Source organism: Doryrhamphus excisus, linkage group LG1, assembly GCF_037039965.1.
Source record: "Doryrhamphus excisus strain RoL-2023G ecotype Guam linkage group LG1, RoL_Dexc_Guam_v1.1, whole genome shotgun sequence".
Lineage (NCBI taxonomy): Eukaryota > Metazoa > Chordata > Actinopteri > Syngnathiformes > Syngnathidae > Doryrhamphus > Doryrhamphus excisus.
In genome coordinates, this window is record NC_136357.1 from 8,067,782 (window position 1) to 8,091,738 (window position 23,957).

The 23,957-nt window shown below is 40.4% G+C and overlaps 3 protein-coding genes across 6 annotated transcripts in view; 2 read left to right on the top strand and 1 right to left on the bottom strand.

Annotated features, from left to right (window-relative positions):
- Positions 1-273: 273 nt before the first annotated feature.
- On the top strand, positions 274-3,336 carry stoml1 (stomatin (EPB72)-like 1). 2 transcript variants are annotated; one of them, XM_058075049.2, is made up of 7 exons: positions 276-595; positions 1,050-1,156; positions 1,245-1,394; positions 2,194-2,397; positions 2,475-2,679; positions 2,746-2,919; positions 3,017-3,336. In XM_058075049.2, exons 1-7 carry the CDS (start codon positions 433-435, stop codon positions 3,211-3,213), a joined length of 1,200 nt encoding a protein of 399 aa, XP_057931032.2. In that variant the 5' UTR covers positions 276-432; the 3' UTR covers positions 3,214-3,336. The 2 variants fall into 2 exon arrangements, with proteins under 2 accessions (XP_057931031.2, XP_057931032.2); XM_058075048.2 differs by having other exon boundaries at positions 274-595; positions 2,475-2,919.
- A 116-nt stretch (positions 3,337-3,452) lies between these two features.
- Positions 3,453-8,762, top strand: cyp11a1.2 (cytochrome P450 family 11 subfamily A member 1, tandem duplicate 2). Its single transcript, XM_058075042.2, has 9 exons — positions 3,453-3,833; positions 4,623-4,778; positions 4,849-5,048; positions 5,243-5,446; positions 7,065-7,225; positions 7,306-7,472; positions 7,965-8,043; positions 8,128-8,319; positions 8,408-8,762. The coding sequence occupies exons 1-9, from the start codon at positions 3,559-3,561 to the stop codon at positions 8,528-8,530; spliced, it is 1,557 nt and encodes a 518-aa protein (XP_057931025.2). The 5' UTR covers positions 3,453-3,558; the 3' UTR covers positions 8,531-8,762.
- Positions 8,763-10,098: 1,336 nt separating this feature from the next.
- The window catches only part of ccdc33 (coiled-coil domain containing 33), a 38,056-nt gene continuing 24,197 nt past the window's right edge, over positions 10,099-23,957 (bottom strand). The window contains exons 4-7 of one of the 3 annotated variants that reach the window (XM_078789302.1): positions 11,104-11,281; positions 10,397-10,630; positions 10,234-10,306; positions 10,099-10,163 (exon numbers count right to left, since the gene is read on the bottom strand). In XM_078789302.1, coding sequence (XP_078645428.1) covers positions 10,533-10,630; positions 11,104-11,281 — 276 coding nt within the window. In that variant the 3' untranslated portion in view covers positions 10,099-10,163; positions 10,234-10,306; positions 10,397-10,532. Of the gene's footprint in view, positions 10,164-10,233; positions 10,307-10,396; positions 10,631-10,678; positions 11,282-23,957 lie in introns of those variants that run through there. The other 2 variants (XM_078789299.1, XM_078789298.1) reach the window with 2 other exon arrangements.

Genomic DNA, 23,957 nt, shown 5'->3' on the forward strand with positions numbered 1-23,957 from the left:
ATATATATAAATATATATATATATATATAAATATATATATATATATATAAATATATATATATATATATAAATATATATATATATATATATATATATATATATATATATATATATATATATATATATATATATATATATATATTTATATATATATATATATATATATATACATAAGTTCAGTCAATCACCCAACTAAGAACACATAAGCTGGTACTGGTTTTAATGTTACTTTCCTCTCCACTGAAAAGTTGAAAAGGCCAGGTATGATTGTAACAACCCTTGAGCAACGGTAGATGGCACCAACGTCAACATGCAGTGTCATGGGGCGAAGAAGAGTTCGAGCAAAACACGGAAGAGCCTGCTAACTACCTGGCAAAATGAGCGAATCGTTAGATTACATTTTTATTTGAGTTAAGATTCTTTTATTTTACAATGTTTGGGAGCAAGTCTTATCAGCTTCTTCCTCAAAGTGATTCGAGCAAGTTGGGGACTCCTGGACTGTTTGTGTCCGCCGACAGGTTCTCACAGCATGGCTACCATAACAAAGGACTGTCGTTCGATTACATCCCCAAAGTTTCAGAAAACGACTTCAGTGGTTGGTATCTTACCTTACCATACTGACTAGGTTCATTTTGATTCACAGGGTTCACTTAGCAGTGACTTTATTGCAGTTTGATATGCAGTTCTACAAACTGCAACTACAGTAAATGATAAACATTATATATGTTAAAGTAATTGCCAAACCGGCTTAACACCTTGTTGAGTGAAAAGCTATCTCTTGGGTCATTAAAGTGGTGTACATACACAAGAATGACAGAATAGATTTGATTGGGAAATGTAACAATGTATTGCTCCTTTTGTTTTGTTTTCTACATCTATTTTGAAAAAGGAAAGACTAAAGTAAAAAATGAAATAAAGTGGTGTAACCATGCTCTACTCAACTAATAGTCTTGTTTTCCTGGTTACACAATTTGCTAATTGCATTGGTGCATAAATATATATACTAATTGTACAATATATATAACATTATTTGGTTTGCTTTCTTCAAGACAGTTCCCAGGGTTGGCTATCATTGATTTGCAATGTAATTGTCATCTTCCTCGTACACATCTGCACTTTTCTAACCTTTCCTATTACGGGATGGTTTGTATTAAAGGTAAGCTGACACACATTTACCCCTAAACCATGTCCACTATACGTTGAGTGTGATCATCATAACCAACTTGAATGTATCTTGTCTTCAGACAGTGCCAAATTACGAGAGGATAGTAGTCTTTCGCCTGGGTCGTGTCTGTCCTCCAAGGGGTCCTGGTATTGTCCTGGTGCTGCCCCTTATTGACCAGTGGCAGCGGGTAGACCTGCGCACCCGTGCGTTCAATATACCTCCATGCCAGGTAAACCAACTGTAATGGTGCACAGCTTTTACAGTTAGTGTACTTGTTCAAATTTATGGCCACGATTGTTTACTCATTGGCAGACAATATCAGGTAATTACAGTCTTCCCACGCCACATCACGGTTAGATTATTGCTCCATCACAGCTTTCAAAAATGTATTAATTAATAAATGATTGCTGTTTAATGTTTAACTATTTGTTGGTTAAAAATAATTGAAATATATGGGGTATTCTGGTCTGGAACCAATTAACTGTGATAAGCGAGGGACAAATGTATTGGAGCAGAGGCCTTTTATTTCTTTAAATTCACTTCATTCATTTATAATATTCTAGAATACATGTCACCATAAAGCAATCACAGCCCCTTGATATTTATTTGTTTCAGCACCCAACAATTAATTGTAGTGCTTTTAGAGTGGAGGCCATATCTGAGTAAATATTGTCATTGAGAACACAGACACTGCAGTTATTACTTAGTGTATGTTACACTGTCCTGAAGGTGGCAGGCTTGGCGCACATTTTCACTGCATTCATTCATATCTGCACCCACTATTTATTCCTTTTTGTAGTTTTTGGTTTTATATGCCAGTGCACCTCCATGCCTGTCGATGTTACTACTACTGTGGTGCATCCCTGGTATTGTACTGCTGTAAATGTATTTCGAAGGCCTGACTTTCTAGAGGAAGTATTACACTGAAGTTGCAGAGCGGACTGTAAGCTATGTTCCTCTGGCATAAGGAGAGGATTTTTTTTTCATGAAAGTTAAAATACAAGAATGATGCCCTTCATGTCATTTAGGTGAATACCAGGGATGGCGGCCTCTTGTCTGTAGGAGCAGACATTCAATTCAGAATCTGGAACCCAGTCTTGTCAGTGGTGTCAGTCCAGGACCTGAACGCCTCTACCAGAATGACAGCACAGAACGCTTTAACTCATAGCCTGGCCAAGAAGACAGTCAGAGAGATCCAAACGGAGAGAGTGAAGCTGGGAGAATATCTGGCTGTAAGACAATAATTTTCCTACCTTCAGATCTTCCTCGTGGCTGCCTCACGTCACACTTTCTTTTTTACTCTCTGCAGACAGACATCAATGAGATGACTCGACCATGGGGACTGGAGATAGACAGGGTAGAACTTACGCCTGGATCTCTTCTCAAATCACCTGAGGATGCACCCTCTGGACCCCTCATTGTTCCTCCCTCTGTACCAGGCATGGAGGGTCTCACAGGCCCCCTTCAGCAGCTTGCCATGCACTTCATCAGCCACAGCTCACAATCTCAGCAAGGTAGGCTCACACACAGAATTGTTGGAGTGCTGCTGTTTAACAAAATCATATATTTTCCCCTTTTAGAGAGCAGTGTCACCTTTATAGATGAGCAGACGTCAGGCTCTGTTGAAGAGCTGCTCCACAGGGTCAAGCTTGTCCTCTCTGAAGCTTTGGTGAGCCAGGTGGGCGCCTGCTTCCAGTTTGACATCAGCTCAGAAGATGGACAGCATCGCAGCTACTATGTGGATTTGAGCCAAGGTATTGCATACAGAGAAGATTGTTTGGAATTACATCATACAAATGAAGGTGTTACACAATATCACTTTGTGTGTGTGTGTGTGTGTGTGTTGTTTAGGCCGCGGTGCAGCTGGAGAGGGGTCACTGTGCCGGCAGCCTGATGTAACACTGACGATGTGCAAGGATGACCTTCTGGCCATGTTCCGTGGCACGCTGCTACCATTTTCTGCTTACAACTGCGGTCGACTTCAAATTGAGGGGAATATGAGGACGGCTATGAAGTTGGAGGAACTCATAAAGCTGCTTAAGAAATAACATTTGAATAAGTTATTTATTGAATGAAACACAGTTGATGTGAAAGCCTTTTTCTTGTATTGCATGATTGTTTGCTATAAATTCATTTCTCCTTAACTGGACGTGAGCATATGATCAGTTTTATCACAATGTGATACTTTGTACTGCGAGTTGTTTGTCACATAATTGTAACAAACTGCGGTAATAAGAGTGTAGTTTGTAATATATCCCACAAAGACACGATGTGCTGCAACTTGGAACAGCCTTGAGACCAAAGGGGTGTGCAGTGGGAGGTCTCTTTAGACCAGCCTCTTGCTCTTGAACCATACATCTGCTTTTCTGGATGGAGTACAGTAGAGTTGCAGAATGGCAAGGTGGAGTTTGTGGCGTGGACCCTTTGCACTCCCCGTGACCTATCTGGATGAGCTGATGGCAGGAGGTGTACGCAGGAGCAGCAGCAGCATGCCGATGGTCAGACAGGCCTTCACTGAGAGCAGCACCATCATCAAACCCTTCAATGAGATTCCTGGACTGTGGAAGAACGGTCTAGCCAACCTGTATAATTTCTGGAAGCTGGATGGTTTCAAAAACCTTCACCGAATCATGGTGCAGAATTTTAACACTTTTGGACCCATTTACAGGTATGGAGGATGTACTGGTTCAATAATCAATGCAGACAAAACATTATGGCAAACTCGGCTGGTAGTTGTGATTATGTGGTTAAGAATTTGTGGCTTGTTACCCAAAGGAAGGAACGTTTTGGGGGGCAGGTACTCAAGCCAGAAAAAAGGGCACCCATCACAAAATGTATTAATAGAAGTTATTATTATACATATATTCATAAATAAAATATATGTACAAATCAGGTACAGGTGGCCTATTGGTTAACATGCTGGCCACACACTTAGAAGATCTGGGTTCAAATCTCCGTTGAGCATCTCTGTGTGGAGTTTGCATGTTCTCCATGTATGTTATGTTAATTGGCAACCCAACACCATTATTACATGTCTGTCTGTATGGGCTGTAGCAGTCAGCACTGAATGGGGAGGGGCGGGGCTTGAGAGCACGGTTGAGCAGGTCGGAGAAGAAGTCCCACAAGAACTCAAATAAATGCAAATCAAAACATATTTAGGAGGAATTGATGACAGATAAAGTAATTTTTATTCTTAAATGAATGGGAAATGGGCTCCAGCACAAAGGGCAGCTGCATGAGCAACACGAGGGGTCTATCTGTGCACATGCCTGCCCAAGTGCCACAAGTTTGGTTCCCCCCTGACCAGCAACTGAGGTGACTTTGAGCAAGGCATTGAACACCTCCGACTTGGCTGCTTGAAATATGTTATGTGCAATGCATGTTAAAAATAATATATTCCCAAAACACAGTGAAACTGATATGTCCCCTTCTTGCTCTCTTGTATTGTGGCTATCAGAGAAAAAGTAGGATACTATGAAAGTGTAAACATCATCAACCCAGAGGATGCTGCCATCCTGTTCAAAGCGGAGGGTTATTATCCAAAAAGGCTGAAAGTTGAAGCATGGACCTCGTACAGAGACTACAGGAATCGCAAATATGGAGTTCTACTCAAGTGGGTATCCTTATCTTCCAAATACATGTCTACATTTTCAATTCTACCAGTGGTTTTTGTATATTTGCAGGAATGGGGAGGAATGGAGGTCAAATCGGGTCATCCTTAACAAGGAGGTGATCTCGCCCAAGATGCTGGGAAGCTTTGTGCCCTTGCTAGATGAAGTGGGCCAAGACTTTGTGGCCAGGGTTCACAAGAAGATACAACGGAACGGACAGAACAAGTGGACGACTGACCTCTCTCAAGAACTCTTCAAATATGCACTGGAGTGTGAGGATGCCTTGTTCTTAAAACACACTTCCTGGTCACAATATTAGGTACACATGCGTAATGCAGAGAGATTCTGTGGCTCAGTTATTCCTTCATGTATTAATGTAGCTGTATTGAATCTCAAAACATTGTGCAGGTGTACTGTGGCTACACCTGACTCTATTTTGATTGTTTACTCCATTCTATTTTCATAGCGGTGAGCTCAGTTCTATATGGCGAGCGTCTCGGTTTGATGCTGGACTACATCGATCCGGAAGCCCAGCACTTCATTGACTGCATCTCTCTGATGTTCAAGACTACCTCACCCATGCTGTACATACCACCGTCTCTGCTCAGGCACGTTGGAGCCAAAGTGTGGCGGGATCATGTGGAAGCTTGGGATGGAATCTTTAATCATGGTATGACTCTTAGGACAACTACAGAACTATTATTTTTTGTCATGACACCACCCATAGAGGACAGACATATTTTTACATTTTTTTTACAAGATAATGTAGTAAAGGTTAGGAGGGAAAGTATGACTGCAAAGTCATGCACCACAGCCCAGGTGTGGGATTATTGCCAAGCAAATGAGCAAGGTGAGCCCATCAACAGACAGGCCAGTATGCCAAATTTGTTAACTTTTTTTTACTGAATTTAACCAAAAAACTACATATGAAGATACTGTATGCAGCAAGCATAAACATGTAACAGTATGAAATGCCTGTGAAAAAAATACATGTCAGAAACGTCAATTCCACAACTTTACAACAGTAAAAGATGCCATATTAAAAGGAAATATTGCATTATTTTGATAAATATAATAGGTACCGATAGCCAGTACCTGGGAATCAGTACCAGTCTTTCTACTAGTTTTCTGTACCTTGTGTGTGTTTATGTAGTAATAAATGCAAATTCACTAATTTATGTATTTTTTAATTTAAGATATTTACCTTGGCCGCACGGCGGTCAAAGTGGTAAGCATGTTCGAATCCCAAATCATCTCTGTGTGGAGTTTGCATGTTCTCCCCGTGCGTGCATGGTTTTTCTCCGGGTACTCCGGTTTCCTCCCACATTCCAAAAACATGCTAGGTTAATTGGTGACTCCGAATTATCCATAGGTATGAATGTGAGTGTGAATGGTTGTTTGTCTGTGCCCCGCCTCCCGCCCAAAGTAAGCTGGGATAGGCTCCAGTATGCCCCCACGACCCTAGTGAGGATAAACGCTATAGAAAATAGGTGTATATTTGCCTCTTGCTTTATAAACTTTGACAAATGTATCAAAACAGCATCTAGCTGTTTGTATTATAACATTTCAGTTATTTCAGAAATGTCTTCAACATGAAAACGCTTAAGTACAATTAAAACTCTCTGGACAAATTGTGTGATGGGGGTCTATGGAGGACAAATAGGTTTCAAACGAGTAAAAAAGTATGGAATAAAAATAAATAAAGTAATAGTATTGCACAAATTGTAGTACTGTAATACAAACTCAAAACGCCTGTAACGTGAACTATACTACTACGAAAGCTAGTGGACGAAGCTACATGCTTCTTCTCTTGAAAACTAAATGTTGTTGGGAGCGGCACGTGAATCGGTAATGCCTATAAAAGTACCCATCCCTCATTAATACATATCATAAGATTAGTGGTTCATTTGGTCGCAAGATAATATCGTTTATCCTCAAGACACAATAAACATTGCAAAATGCACCTACATTGTTTTGCAACTCAGGCTGCACGGTTGACAAGTGGTCAGCATGTTGGCCACACAGTCAGGAGAAGTGGAAGATCTGGGTTCAAATCTCTGTTGGACCGTTGGAGCTTGCATGTTCCACCATTCCCCTATTTGCTGTCCTTGAAATAGATAAGAAAATATTAAATATAAAATAATTTAGAGTGGTAGTAGCATTTAAGGACAATACTTGTGGTAAATTTTTGTATAAACATGATATACATGAACATGAAATGTCCATGATTTGTTATTTTTGCTACATAACCCTATTCTGTACACATTTATGGTACTTTTCCTCTTTAGCGGACCGCTGCATCCAGAACATCTACAGGCAGTTACGTCAGGAGAGTGGTCAAATGACGAAATACCCAGGAGTACTGGCCAGCCTGCTCCTGCTGGACAAGCTGTCCATTGAAGACATCAAGGCCAGTGTCACCGAGTTAATGGCTGGGGGGGTCGATACGGTAACAGTCAAAACTTGTTCCTTTTATGAGCTAAAGCTTTCTTTTTTTTAAGTGAGCACTGGTGTGGTCCACCATTTCAGACTTCTATCACTTTGCTGTGGACGTTATATGAGCTGGCCAAACATCCTAACCTCCAAGAAGAGCTGAGGGCAGAGGTGGCCGCTGCCAGGGTCCAGTGTCAAGGAGACATGGTGGAGATATTGAAGCGGATTCCTCTTGTCAAAGGAGCTCTGAAGGAAACACTAAGGTGATCCATTAAGGGGAACTTCACTTTTTGGGGGAATTTTTAATCCACAATCCTTATATGAAACATGAACACGTCTTTCTTTTATGAGACTTTATAGGGAGAATATGTGCATTCTTAGATGCGTTTTTGTATTTGTTTTTATATCTTTAGAAAGCAGAAAAAAGAGAAAGATGTGTTCATGTCACACATAAGGATTGTGGATGATGGGCAAAATTCCCTTCAAAAGTGCAGCTTTCCTTTAAAAGCTTTAAGGCAGGGGTGTCCTTGGTGTTTCTTGGCACATTCTAATAATAAAATGAAGCATGGCCTACTACTGTAGGCAACAGGTTTTGACCTACACTGAATTGGTTATACCGTGTTAAATATTAAGAATATAAATCCACATTGTCCCTGTGTCCTTAAATTCTTCAGTATGTTGTCCTTGGTGAAAACATTTGGACACAGTGACTTTGTATGTCTCCTAAAAAGACATTACTTCCTTGCATCCTACAGGTTGCATCCAGTTGCAGTGAGCTTGCAAAGATACACAGCTGAGGACATCATCATTCAGAACTACCACATTCCAGCAGGGGTAAATCTGAATATTCTACAGTATGTCAACATACTTACAACATCGCAGTAATTGCTTCATATTGTATGTGTGTAACATGATTAGACCCTGGTGCAGTTAGGACTCTATGCAATGGGAAGGGACCCTAAGGTGTTTTTTCGCCCGGAGCAATATCAGCCCTCTCGTTGGCTCAGGACAGAGACCCACTACTTCCGCAGCCTAAGCTTCGGCTTTGGCCCCCGCCAGTGTATAGGACGCAGAATAGCTGAGGCTGAGATGCAAATCTTCCTCATCCATGTCAGATATAGTATACACTGTACACAAATTATGAGATGACAATGAAAATACTGTAAAGCTTAGTCATGCATTGCCTTTTTTTTTGCAGATTCTTGAGAACTTCAAGGTGGAGAAACAGCGACACGTAGAAGCTCAAAGCACCTTTGAGCTTATACTCTTACCAGATAAGCCCATACTATTAACTCTGAAGCCCCTGCACAGTAGTCAATAGCATTTCAGAGAACATGCGGGATGGATCATGTTTATTTCTAGAGTCATTGACAGCTACGAATCTTTTGAGGATTTTTGTTTGAGAAATGCAAACTTAAATTATTCTTAATGAGTGAGCAAAGTCATTTATTAGGTCACGGTCCTGTTTGAGTATCACCTGAAAGAATGTACATATTCTCTATTCCACGTGTGCATGGCAAATATAAATGGCCAAACTAGTGGCAAATAAAATATAGTCAATGACATAAAATATGTTGTCTTGTGTTTAATTGACCACATTTGCTGATGGGCGAAGGAATTCTGCACTTCTTGGCAGATATGAGGAATGTGATGGGTCCTGCTAAAGAAGCAGAAAAATGTATGTAAGATATTTTTGTATCCAACAAAAAAATGAATGAAGTAGACACCAAACTGACCGAGGACCACTACAGAAGATTCCAAGTGGGGGTTGTCCTTATGAGGTCATGTCTGTGGTCATTCAGTTTACTTAAGATGTCCTGTTTTAGTCTCCCCCGAAGCTCAGGGTTGTCATTAGGCTATTGCGAACAATAGAAACCATGTTAAGTGTAATAGTTTCCATTATGTTTATTCAATAACATTATTTGTGCTATTTTCACCTTTGCCTCCAGAGTGTGAATCTTTGCCTCATCTTTCTACAGCTTATTTAGTAAAAATAGTCTCTCTTTGGCCTCTTTTGTCTGGAAAAATACATGTTATATATCGTATTTTCTGGACTATAAGTCGCACTGGAGTATAAGTCGCATTTTTTGCAGGTAATTTATTTTACAAACTAATTGACCAAATCAGACATTTCGTCATCTTGGAAGGCAAGTTCTAACAATAAAAGAATAGAGAACAGGCTGAATAGGTGTAAGATATGTTAACACAATGGTTATTCAGCTACACAAAAACACGAAACAGCCGAACATGAACAGAAAAGGTGTCCAGTCTTTATGTAACATAAATATTTTTTACTTTTATAAGTCGCAGGAACAGCCAACCTATGAAAAAAGTGCGACTTATAGTCCGGAAAATATGGTATATATAATTCTTTGACAGACAGGGTATAGTACCAGAGTATACGTACGTCGTATACGTCAACATAATTAGACAACTTGACCAATCAAAGTCAAAATAGGTAGCGCTCTTCTGCTTCCCCAATTATGTAAAATTGTGTGCTGCAGTGAATTGCCGATTAGGCTGAAGTAGTGTTCCGTGCCACGTAGTTGTGTTTGTCAAAAAACTGTCCTTCAGCCGTGGGGGGGACCTGCCCCTCCCCAGCCACCCCATAACTCCGCCACTGCATAGTACACTGTCTTTTAACTGTCTTTTAAATAGTATTAAGTCCATGAGAAAAAGACACTATTTTTGACACTGAAATACTAAATGCACAAAATAAAATAATGGATACACTAGTTGTAATTTGACCGTGTCAATTTACACAGAACATTATTAGATGAATGTAATGGAGGCAGCAGTTTTGTTACATCAGTTGTATTGCATCTTTCGATTTGACACATAACCCCGTGGCCTTTAGAGGTATGAAACGTCTTGGTGTTGCGTACCTACCTGTATTGGCTGCTGTGTGATCCCCACAACAGGCTGGTTTTCAGTCTTGACTGGAAAATTCTCTGCTGTCAGATTAGACTGTGATCAGGACCACTTATATAACATTAGTTCTGAAGACAAAACAAGTCCACTCACCTCTTTGCTTTCTTTGTACCAGCCTTGTATTTCCACCATGATTCATCTTCTCTGAAAACGTATGGTTTACATTCTCCATCGTTTTGATGACCAGAAAAAAGTGTTATATTTATCCATGGGTATTTAATGTGTTTACATTGGCATTGATATCAATTGAAGTTACCTTTTCCTGCTGTGACACCACCATCGTTGCCATCTGTACATGTTGCTGCTGTTTTTGGAGCTTAAACTGTTATAGAAAACAATTTAAAACAACTCTCGGTAGACAGTGCTCCAGTTTTATGTTATTTGTGGTGTTTTCAGTGTCTCTTAACCTTTATCAGCTCATTCTGGGGATTTATGATCCGATCTTTTTGTGAGGCGGCCTTACTGGTTTCTCGAGCAACTTTGAATATGTCTGGGTGATGACACAGCTCTATTATTTTCACAGATGTTTGGAGCATACATACATCCACATACATACTACATAAAGCCTGTTTGGATAATGATGTCATTACATAGACAATAATGCAATTGATACTATACTATACTGTCTACTAAAATGTAAGCCATAACTATACAGTAATTCCTTGGTTGTGATGCCAGCATAGAAAAATCCAGGGACATCCTTTCAGCGAGGGTCACATGCTGTCCTTCAGGAGATAAGACCTGTTCTACCCACGTCGGCTTATCAGAGGCTCCATGGCCTAAATGAGCTGTCTTATCACTAAAATGATAGGGAATAGACACTGACAAGGATGACCGTGACACCTACGTCACTTTTTAGACTCGTCCTGCCAATTTTGGACTGCCTGTGAAACAAATTTCTGAGTGTTCTGGCATGGATTGAGGATATTAGTGAAGTGAATATTGTGTTGTGTTGCGATGCACCTTGTGTCTCTGCAATTCCAACTGTGGCGTGGATGCCTGTGTCATCAAGGTCTTCCTTCAGGGAAAGATCCCTGCGGAGCTGCTGGATTTCCAACTCCAACATTACCACCTTTGTCCTCAGAGCTTGGATGTCCCCTGCCATCTTGTCTATGACTGAGATATAGTTTTGGACCTCCTGCTGGAAAACACGTTGGCAAGTGATTATAATATCATCTGTACACAATACAACTATTGCATTTGAGGAATGTGGTTCTGGTAATTGCCACAATTGGGATTTTAAATAAATTACAAAAAAGTGACTAGTAGATGAACAAACTGAGAAATCTATTTTCTTTTACAATACCCTACCATCACCACTAGATGTCTCTATAACCCCATTCTATAACCGAGACCTCTACTACGACTGAAATGGATTTCCTAATTTAAACAAGAAAAGAAAGGAAACTGAATGTATGTTATGACTTCAGCTTAATTACATTTTGGACAACTCTATGTGTCCAAAGTTGTGGTAACAGATTAGGAAGGGTACTTGTCTATGTATAATGAGAATACGTTGATGAGCTTATGAGTCAGAAGACACTCTCTCAGCTCCAACATCAGTGACCTCCAACATTTTTTTTTTCTGGATGAAGTCACATGCAGACATCTTGTCGGTTGCGTGTACTTACTGCTAAAGATCTCTGTACATTGTTCCAGCTCAAGGGAACAATAAATGATTAATTGTTTATTATAACAATTATTTATTCTTTCTATATCTTAGATAAGTGACTTACAAAAGTGCCTTTGTAAGGGACTGTATGTATTGCTTTTGTCACAGAGCATAGTGTTTCAATGAATAATTGAATTCTCTTGGTTTCAGACTGGCATATAACAACAGGGCGAGAGGAATGAGACATAACTGAAAGCCAAAACAGAACATGTTGCTGCTCATGCATGTAATGGATTCTCTGAAGGTCTGCGCCCCAAATATATTCACTGGGATGGTAACAAGCAACCCTACGAATTCAACTGACCGACTGACTCAGTGTTATGATTGTAGGAAATATCAAATAGTAGCATAATCGTAGTATAATGTATCTCCTTTTCACATACTGAAAATCAACCGGTGCCGGCCTCTAACAACACAGCTTCATTATCAAGACATGTTCCCGTGTCGGGCAAGAACTACATGCTCATTGTCCTCTTCTCTGCCGCATGTGTTGCTGTCAAGATGAACAGACAGTGTTGAATGGTGAGGGCCACTCCAGGTCCAGATCTGTGTATGGGATGAGGGGTGTGGGGGTTAGGTGACAATTATGGGATTCCAATCTCGAATGGTGTGGTTGTGACTCCCGTGGGACAGGCAGGGTGAAATTGAGCATCTAATTGAAAGGGCAATGCATAAGGTGACAATCATGATGGGAGATGAGATGGGGTGTCTTCTGGAGGTGGGGGCCTACAGACATGATGGGCAAAGACGGCACTCAAACACAAAGCAGGTAAGTCCCTTTATCTCTTGTCACTGTCAGGCAACCTGTCACTATGAGAAACAATTGTCCTGAATGCTAAGCTGACTTACTCTTAGTACACATCACCTATTGAGAGTGGCTATTTTTGCACAATTAAAAAAAAATCCCTCTAACAATAAGAAAGAAATGATACACATTTAAAACAATCAGACCCTCAAGTTTCATCAGCTTGAGTGCAGTCGGTGTAAAAAATACAATTGAAGCCATTTTGCCAACTGCTTTGATTTGTTCCAGCATAATGCCTCAACTCTCCCAACAAAACATCCACATGGACAGTCACCTTAGTTTGGAGCTTGTCCATCTCTGCTGCGTGGATCTCAAAGTCATTCAAGGGGGGGCTGCATAAGGAGTACATTTTACAAACGTTATTTGTGTAATGAATACATTACAAAATATCAGTGTTTCTTAGGTCAGTGCATTAAACACTCACCGTTTGAGTGGACGATGTACTCGATAGGTGTGGTTTATGTTGGGTGCGGGGTTTGCTCCACTGGGATGTGCTTTGTAATCTAGCAAGATGTGGGCCAGAGCATTATGGGGTGGAAGCCTGTGTTCCACCTTAAAAGAGATCTATTTCAGTCTACATTTTTTTGGGCACATATAATTAAAAAATTCAAATTCAATTCTTCTCAACAAGAGGTGTCAATAAAGGTAACGGTGATGTTAAATATCGATTTATCCATTTAATTCATTCATTCATTCATTTTCTACCGCTTTTTCCTCACAAGGGTCACGGGGGTGCTGGAGCCTATCCTAGCTGTCTTTGGGCGAGAGGCGGGGTACACCCTGGACTGGTCGCCAGCCAATCACAGGGCACATATAGACAAACAACCATTCACACTCACATTCATACCTATGGACAATTTGGAGTCGCCAATTAACCTAGCATGTTTTTGGAATGTGGGAGGAAACCGGAGTACCCGGAGAAAACCCACGCATGCACGGGGAGAACATGCAAACTCCACACAGAGATGGCCGAGGGTGGAATTGAACCCTGGTCTCCTAGCTGTGAGGTCTGCGCGCTAACCACATAATTTCCAATTATTTTGCACTGCTTTCTGCATGTACAACTAGAATTATTCTGTCTAAAATATTTGTATTTATCTGAAACTGATTCGCTGGATTTATATGCTTTCATATGAGAAAAAACTATTTTCCTAGGTTTCAATTTTCGTCTGACCTTTTGGAACAAAAATGTATGTAATTTACAAAAATGTAAATACTACTGTATAAAAAAAAAATCAATCACACTGCATATATATATAAAATATGCACCAACATGCTCATACTCCCACCCAAGCAACCTACCTTTAAAGCTGCAGAGGTACAAAGAGATTTGAGTGTTTTTGAAGCCTCCATGCCTTGACCACCAGCGTCAACACATGCTACATGATGGTGAATATGAAGCTCTGTCATGTCATGTTAAACAATGAAGACGTAACCACAACAGCAGCCTTAACAACAAGGTGAATGAATCAAGTTGTTATCATCCTGTATCATGTTTCACATTGGCTTGAGCCTCAAGCAAAACAATAAAACAGCCATTCAGAGTTTTGCATGTCTCTGTTGTATTTGAGCGTTAGGAGATCAAATAGAGATCTGCACAGTGAATATAACCCCCAAAAGAACCCACAAGCACACTGTTGGGTGACGGACTAATGACTGCAGGGTGAGTGTTCTGATCAGCACCTGTGACTTCCTCTGAGGATTTAATCCCAGCTCCACGCACATCAGTAGGGGGTTGTTGTCGTGTGGCTTGCAGCAAATTGTTATTTAGTTGTCCTGGTGATGGAATAGCCACCCTTTCTATCTTTCATGGCAGTGGGCATAAGCTTGTTGCATCAGGAAGAGCATCCGGTGTTAAAGGGGATCTAATATGCTCATTTTTCGGCCCTTAGTATTGAGTTGTGGACTCTTATAAAGCAGCTACACACAATAACCAGCACACAAAGAGTTGTAGTTCTTCCAGAATCTGCACCTATTCAGCTGTATTTCATTGGATTTCGTGGTTACCGCGAAAACGGTCTGTTTTAATGTATTCCACCCACGGCCCACCTACTCCGCTCACACTCACCCCTAGTTGCGAACTGTATAGGAGTTGATAATAAATGGCGATGTCTGTTTTGAAAATGTCTGCTTTTAACATACAGCCATAAGTGTTTGATTCCGAATCCGATCCAGAAGTAGAAACCGGACAGATGTTTCTCAAGAAAAGAGGTTACTTCAAGACATCTCTCAAAGGTAAGTAGCGTTAGCATTTTAGCATTAGGTTTTCTACAGCATTGGTAACATCTAATGTGGCCACTAATTGTGGTGGGAAACGGCTATTAGCAACCCCGCTCCCTGTGTGCAAGCGCTTTTGCTCCATAACGTACACAAAATAAACACAATTAAGACACTGATAAATTGTTACTTACTGCCTGCCCTTTTTGACATGACCAAGTAACGTTGGAAAATTTGTCGGATAGTCCAGCTGTATACTGGCCCATGTTCACAAAACAGTCCAGTGTGAAAGGCCGTTGACAGATTAAAAAGTATTTATTTTGCTGGTAGGGAATCAGGAACTCCTATATTTTCACAATTCCTACGCAGTAGTTGTGGTATTAAAGGGGAACTGCACTTGTTTTTGAAATTTAGCCCATCATTCAGAATCCTTATATGAAACATGAACACATATTCCTTTAAGGCCCAGGTACCAAATGCACCACCAGTCACTGCTTTTTCTTGTGCAATTATTGTACTTACGTCTAATATTAATGGTACTTAACTATTTTTTTTCATAATCTACAGTTAATCTAATCTAATCTACAGCTTCAGCCTCCAATAATGGACTGTATTTGATCTTAAAATTTCCACTTTAACAGTAAATTCAGCAAAAACCTGGAGCTCCTTCAGCACTGAGCAATGCTGTGTGACATCAATAGCCATCCTGTTTTGGTATCTCATTCGCGACCTTCATTGATGGCTAAATAATGCGTGTGGGGGCAGGCATAGAGAGTCATCATCAATGTTAACGTCTCAGCTATGATTTAAGCATCTCATTGTCAACACACTTCATCTAACAGTTAATTAATACATTAATTATTTTGACTCAAAAATTCTCACTGCCGACAACATTTGTCCAAGTGCCCAATATAATACAATCAATGTATTGAATGTATTAAACAGTATTAGTATATATACACAGTATAACGGACTAAATAATATAGCAAAAATACAAAAACGCTAGCACTATTAAAGCACTATTATCTATCTGTAAAAGGGTTTTCATGCTTCTCACCAGAATATGCAGGAGTATCTAATATTGTGTGTTCTGTCTTTAAATATTTTCATAGCTGACTGCTTTAATTACTGATCAATAATTCACAGGGTGCTCGCAGCTATGTGTTTTGCAAGAACACATCTCAAATGAGAAAAATCCTCAAAAAGAGCCTAATATCACATTATCATGTATGAGATTGCCCAACAAATTCACAAAACCCACAGAGTGAAAATTATTCATGTTCACATATTCCCGCTCGTGTTCAGAATGCTTGTAACCCTGTTACATATAATCAGTGGATAGCCGGGAAGCAGCATGTGGGCTGTGTACCTCCACGAAGGAGGAGCTCTGTCTAGAGCTTTTGCTAACATCATCAGAATTCAGCACACAGCCTGTAAAATGCAGCAACTGGGCTCTTCATTGGAGTGACAGCTCAGAGTCTGCTGCCACACAGAGCTTCAATTAGCCTGCAAGAACAAGGCGTCTCCCATGAGATTTGCGTAGCAGCAGACCACCTCTCTGCACATATTCTACCTATCCAGACCACTTGCTTTCATATCTTTACTTTCCTCCCTCATGTGGCCCACATATCACGCCATTTCCTGTCTTTTTTTTTTTTTGCACATTTCTCCTCAGTGTCCTGCCTGTCCTTCTTTCACATTATAGCAGCATCCTCTGGAGCCATCATGAGCCACCATCAACACATGACAAGTCGAGCGGAAATACTTGTAGGGTGCTAATGGACGAAGAGGAAACCTTGTGAAAACTGGGAAAAAAAAAGCATATGGAGGACAAACATTCAGGCAAGCGGACATGCTCCTGGGATATTTTCAACAAAGGCATGTAAACAAATCATATTGTATCACAAAAGTCACTTTAACAACATGTTTTTTGTTATTATGGCTCAAGTTTGCATTATTGCGAGAACTGTTATAGCAAAATAAAGTTAAAAAACATTACAAACATGTGCTCCATAAAATATTAGAAACACTGTCCAATGTAGAATTGTACATACTCGCGACAATATTAAGTAACATTAGGTACATTTGTATCAGCTATTAAGATTAACTCATCAGCATATCATTATGCCAATAATTATTGATGCCGACAGTTATGGGCCCAATATCAGCACAAAAATGTGATATCAGGATCTTTCTTTAAATGAAAGCCGATGTAGATAGAGCATGTAGCAATCACACACAAAGTCACAAAATTACTAGCTCAGATTTGCTCTACTCATATTCTAGCATTGTCAGGAAAAATAATTTGAGGCGATCAAGAGAATGTGTGTGTATCAAGGACAATGAGCAACTCAGACTCAAGGACAGTTAGACTGACAGCCATGCCTCTCATATGGCGCTAAAACTCAAGGCTTACCAGAGAATCAACATCTGTCAATGTTGGCTATGCTTCTGCGGGCCCGCCAAACAAACACTTACTGCTTAACAGGAGGCTTGGCCCTGACTGTATAATGAACTGTGTGGGCGGGAGTGCGTCCAAGCACTCGGCTCAGTCAAAACAGTATGACGACCTTCACATCAGCACATATTTCATAATTAGCTTCTTCACTTATACCATTTTATCATCCCACTTACAGATTGCATTTAATCTCTTGCCAGATGCCACCAGCAACTAGTTAGCAGGAATGATTTTTTCAATCCTTTTATGGAAGAAAAAAAAAATCCAATCTCCCGAGTTACTAGAAATTAACTGTTTTGTCAGTTAAGTCAAATTTCATATGAGTCGATAAAATTAAAACTCCAAAATTATTGTTGAATACTTTGAAGGAACTCAAAATAAAAACATATGTATATGTATAGTTGACTGGTTTACATTTTTATCCTGACACGACTGTAAATCAGCTGTACTTTTGTGTATTTCACACTCACAATCAAATACACACACTGGATGTATGGCCTGGTCCAGGGGACATTAAATTAATGAATGAAGGCCCTCCAGCCCTGGAGTGACGGCACATATCAATGCTGCTTGTTCCCCTCCGGCTCAACATGACCTATTCCAAAATGTTACAGAGAGCCTTTCTTAATAACTAACACAACTGTTGACATTCACAAGTGCCAGATCACAGGAATGTGAAAATGTTGTTTTTACTCACGGTAAAGCGACACTATATGAGTGGGAAGTATTGAGACATTTGCATGCACACCATTCAAAAAATGGCCCATCATAAATACATTTAAAATGTAATGTAATTAACAGAAAGCTATTTTTCAGTTACTTAAATTAGCCAAATAGTTTTTAAAATAAAACATGAAAATTGAAGGGTGTGGGGGGGTGCCATTTGATACAGTTTGTGCATTAAAGATGCTAAAGATCTGAACAACACATCAACATATTGCTTTAAGTCATAGGTGGCGTAGACAATGAGCGTAATATCTACTAATATATATCACTATATCACATTAATAATGAATTAATACCATTTCTAAACTATGTCAAAGGCCCAAAAAACACAAGCTGCGTGCTAAAAATGTCCCCCTGGCCGCATTCTGCTCTGGCACTATATTCAGTACCCACTGTGAGCTCACATATATGCAGTGACACCGATTTTGTTTAAAAACAGCCAAGTTTTGTTGTGAAAATAATAGGCCAAAATAATCCCATCCAAAAATGCAAAAGCATGTTTCATCGCCTCGTGTACACATCAGAGAAAAGGGCATGAAGATGGATGAGGCAGTGGTCGGTGTGCAATACATCATTATGTCTTTGGCAGGACTGTCACAGGGATTTACATCAGCAGTCTAACAAGTGATGCTGAGATGTCCACACCCACACCCCTTCCCGGAAACACACGCTGAGATCAGACGATGCAGAAAAACACTGCCCATCCTCTCGGCCTCTTGCCAGGAGATTAATATGTGGGAAGAACTCAAAGTCACTGCGTGGCCTGCTTCTTTGGCAGAAAAACAGGTCAATGGAGTCGCTGGTCAATGGACCAAATGACAACCACATAAATAGTTGGTTGTGTAGATATCGCTGATGAAAATAAATGGTTACAGCCAAAGCTGCTGTTCAACCTTGCAAAGCATAATGAATCATGTGCAGAGTTGAATGAATGACATTAGCTCGGGGTCCATCGGAGGGTTAAAGACTTACATTAGCTTCTCATCGATTGATGGCAGTAAAGGCACAGAGCGCTGGGCTTATATTGTCGACTGTGGGTACATTTAATCAGATAGGGTCACAAAATGAAGACGTTAACCCTCCAACCCTTTTTTTTTGTGCAAGACAAGGCTCCACATAATGGACCGCCGTGCATAAAGGGACAGATTATAGACCATTAGCTGGGGCCAAGCTGCTACAAGACAAGCTACACAATAGCTGACAGTGCCAAATAGCTCTATTGTAAGACAGCAGCAGCCTATTTCCATGCAAAGGGGAATAGAAATAGCTTTCTCCACACATTACTTCTCCAGCTGTGCCTTAAAGATACGGGCTTCTGCTGGGCACTTCAAAAAGCCCAACCTGCACACCACGCAGGAGCCATATAACTCCCTGCATCCCTACTCGGCTCTTATCAGAGAACAACAGGAGAGCGAGGTAAACAAGTGAAAAATTAGCAAAGAAATAAGCCAATAAGAAGCTTTCCATATGACTTTGTTGGCTTTTAGATGCCATGGGGGTTCCAACAAAAGCTTATATCTCTACTATAGTGAAGCTGCAAAAATGCTTTTAAAATGTTTTCTGTGAGCTTTCAGAATGACTGGAACGTCTCTCCTATAAAAACAACGAGAACCTTGACTTGTGTTGACCTTCAGCAGCTCGGACTGAAACGCCCACAATCATGGCCCTACAGCCTCCGCCCACCTTGCTGTTACATGTACTGCTTTTGTATGTCAAGGGCAGCTTGCATCGCCCTCGTCTTAACTGAATTCAAGTCAGTGTAACAGTATATGGCAGTTCTCAATGGCTGCAGAATATTTTTTTAACAAAAGGAATTTGCCCTGCATAAATCTTTTCCCTTGCCTGTGTTGTCTGCTGTATGCAACATAAATATAGATATTAAAATATTATTATTAAAACCACATAAAACAAATAACCTATTGTGGGTTAAAATAAATAAGATGGTAGGACTGAATCAAAAGTGTAATTTGGGAAACACAAACACAAACAAAAACACTTTCCCTTGCCTGTGTTGTGTGCTGAATGCAACATAAATATAGATATTAAAATATTATTATTAAAACCACATAAAACAAATAACCTATTGTGGGTTAAATAAGATGGTAGGACTGAATCAAGTCTAATTTGGGAAACATAAACAAAAACATGCCTAGCTTGCCATAGCAAGCACTCACAAAAGAACAAATGGAGCCCAACAATGTTCAAATGAGCCACGAGGTGTCACTGTGGCCACACACTGCTCCTATCAATCTGCGTGACAATCTTGAGGTACTGAGAGGCTGCTTGTGTGCATGGATGGTTTCACACACACAGTGTCTATGCTACGCAGCTGAAGTGTGTGTGTGCATAACTATGTGTGCAGGTCCTCTCATCTCTCTGTCTACAATATTCTCCAGACCTAACAGCGCCCGGCGGCTCACAAATTACTGCACAGTGCACCTCTGCTTGAGCAGAGCGGCATATATTATTCTGCATGTGAACCTGAGGTCCTGCCAGTAGGGACTGAGACATCCCTGCCAATAAAAAATACATAACATGCGGTTACAGTTGATATTGAAATAACTATAGCAGAAAAAAGGGGAGTTCAGAAATTGCACAAAGAAATCCTCATCATAAGTGAGTTGAGTACATCCAAATACATCACAGATGGAGAACACAATTGAAAGATCCCCAATATGTTTTTTTTTTCCTTCACCCTGGAACCTTTCTGAAAGCAAGTTGAAGGTATGAATTACCTGTCTACTGTTATCAAGCTCCAGTTTGCTCTAACCTGATGGAGGAAAAGTAATCAGACTCTTTCGAGGGTAGCTGTTTTACAAAAAGATCAATAGTATATAAGAAGGCATGATGAATTTGAAATGTGGGCTCAAAGTGGATATTGATCAGCCTCAGTCAAAACCTATGTAGATGTACAATTAATGTGGAGCTGAAAACACACACACAAAAACACACACACAGAGCTCCACCGACTCAAATACGTAGGCAGGTCGGTGAAATGATGTCACAAATACTTTTATTATTAATATTAATGTTATTGTCTGAGGTCCTGCAGTTTTTCTCAACATCACACACAGCCTGATGGCTTGTGGCGAGCATGGTCGAGGGTGGTGCTCTTTTCTGGGAAAGACAAGATGATCCTCTGGTTAGCCGCTAGCAGGAAACATGGATCAGCCTTGCGAGTCCACAGAGATCTTGGATACTTCATACCAGTAACCACCCAGCACATTATGTATGGTATTAGTGCAGTCACATTGCTCAACACTAACAGACATACAGTAAAACCCTGTTTGCATATGATAAATTGTAGCTATATGTTAATTCACAATGAAGAGAAAATATATCATGCAATACGCTTGAAATGAAACCAACTACTTACTAGCCTGTATCGCATAAAATGTAAACTACCTCTGACCAGTCTTCCTGTGGTCCATCAACATGAGACGTGTGCTGGAAGCTATTCTCCAGACTACTACGTAATATTATTAGGAGCGGATATACTGATATATAGCTGTTGCCTGTAATTATATTTCAGCCACAGAGGCACATCTCAGCAAAGTTTAGTGAAAGAGTGTTTTCCAGGCATTGACAAGCAAGATGAAAATACTTGCTACAGCAGGGATGTTCAAAGTGCGGCTTGAGGATCATTTGCGACCTGTGGCAAATTTTAGAAGTAAAATTGAAAAAAAAAAAGGCAAAATGTAAAGGGAAGCGGCTTAACTGTTGATACTAATACATTATAATAAAGCAAAGCTCTACATTGTTTACGCCTTTTTACTAAATTTCAATAATACGTACAAATATCAAACCAGCCCGCCTGTCATGTTCCGAAGCATGACAGGTCGGACTTTAGTTTTGGTTTTTACATTGTTTCCTGTTAGGTGTTCTTGTTTTGTTTTTCTGCTTTGGGATCATGCACAGTAACTTTGCTATGGCTCGTAAGCACTGGCAGTAGTACCTGTTGTCGATTGTTAATTAGGCACCTATTTAGTTGGGAATCTGCTCGTAGTCTCATTACTGTTGCCATTGACTGGAATTGCCGCATTTCATGAAATTTTACTTTTTGGTGAGTATTTAGCTGGGTTTTCTAGCCAGCCTTTGTATTTTTTGTGTGCTGTGACTTGCACCTTTGGGTGCAGTTCATCTCCCTGTGAGCTTCCCCTTTTTTCCCCCAAATTAAACGACTCCATTGACTGCACCCGTGTGATTTCCTCCAATCCTGGGATGGCACTAGAAGCCGTAATAGCAGAACATGGCACCCCAACGGCCTTTGTTTTTTCAGTGTGCAGCCCTTCACACCTTTCAGGTTTGGACACCCCTGCTCTGCAGTCATTGAATCATGAAGTTGACTTTATTTGAAATTACTGCAATCTATCTAAATATCTTACATTATAGTATCGTCACAGAAATATCTAAAACCTGCAGTGTATTTGCCCTCCATTGACACATGTGCCCAAAAGTCACACAGTTCACACATTTTCAGGAAAGGAAATGCATCAAGTGGCCCAAAATATGTGCATATAGGACTATAATATGCTGGCATTGACCAGGACAGCAGCATATTGCATGAGACCTCAGTATTCCTCACTCAAGCAGGAACAGATTATTTTATTCAAAAGCTAAACAAATCTGAGTTTGACCAGGATTATTTAAATTATTAAATAAAATTGTATTATATTATATTATATTTTAGTTTATTTTTTAAATGTATTATTCTGATCATACTCCCACAAGGGAAATTAAGTTTACACTCTGCTGTGGATATTGTGTTGCACACCACACAGAACTAGACCACATACATGCAGGCATGAAATGTCAGAGAAATTAAACAAAATTGACAAAACATAATCAGAAAGCACTAAGGGGAGGCAGGGATATGTTGCTGCACCCGCCCCATCTGCCACAGACCCTCAATTGTACATTTGTTCTGTGGTTTCATGAAATTGATCCAGCACGAGTATGTTTGTGGAAAAGATTGGAAGAGTCACTGGTAAAATACAAGGTGTTAAGCTATGCACAGTCACACACTCTTGCCTTAATATTTGCTCCTTGTCTGGGCCTGCCCACTGACACATGAATCAAATGCTGACCTTCACTCAGAACCAGATCGAGTGCCCAGTTTTCAATCAGTAGTTCTAGCTATGTTTCAAGCTGTTTCAAGCTCAGAATGACTGAAACTGCTTACAGCTACTGTGAGTGCTATCAAACCATCCAGCAACTAGTTGGAGTGAAACCCCCATTGGTGCTGTCCGTGGTGCTGAGAAGAACAAAAGCATCAAAGCGAAGCTGCCCTTCTCAGTCCACTAAGTCAGAATGGGGTGGGGCTGCACTGTGAAGAGGGAGGTGCTATGTGTACTTGATTCAATTAAGCAGGCTGTAAGGCCTCCCTTGGGAGTATCTTGCAAAAAAGGCGGCTGCAAGCCTGTCTAACAAAGACGTTCAACCCGCCTGCACCTTCTGAATCCGCCTCATTAGTCTGTCGAGTAAGCATTAAAACATCTCAAACGCTGTCCCCTACATGTAACAATATGAACAGGAGCACTTCTTGTTTTCACTGTCTGCTAAGCAACATTTATAACAATGCTTCTTGTGGAATTATATATATATATATATATATTTACACTGCTTGCCTTTGTAATTCCAGTAATGACTTATGTCTAGCGCTGCCGTAGCCTCACACACAGGGCACCGCCCTCTTGCAATTACGTCACATGTTTACGTCGTAGATTATGCTGCACTCTATACATATACAGTATGTACATTTCATGCTATAGCATCATACATCCATTCATTTTCTATCGTTTATGCTCACAAGGGTCACAGGGTTGCTGGAGCCTATCCCAGCTGTCTTCGGGTGAGAGGAGGGGTACACCCTGAACTGGTCGCCAGCCAATCACAGAGCATGCATCGACAAACAACCATTCACACATTCATACCTATGG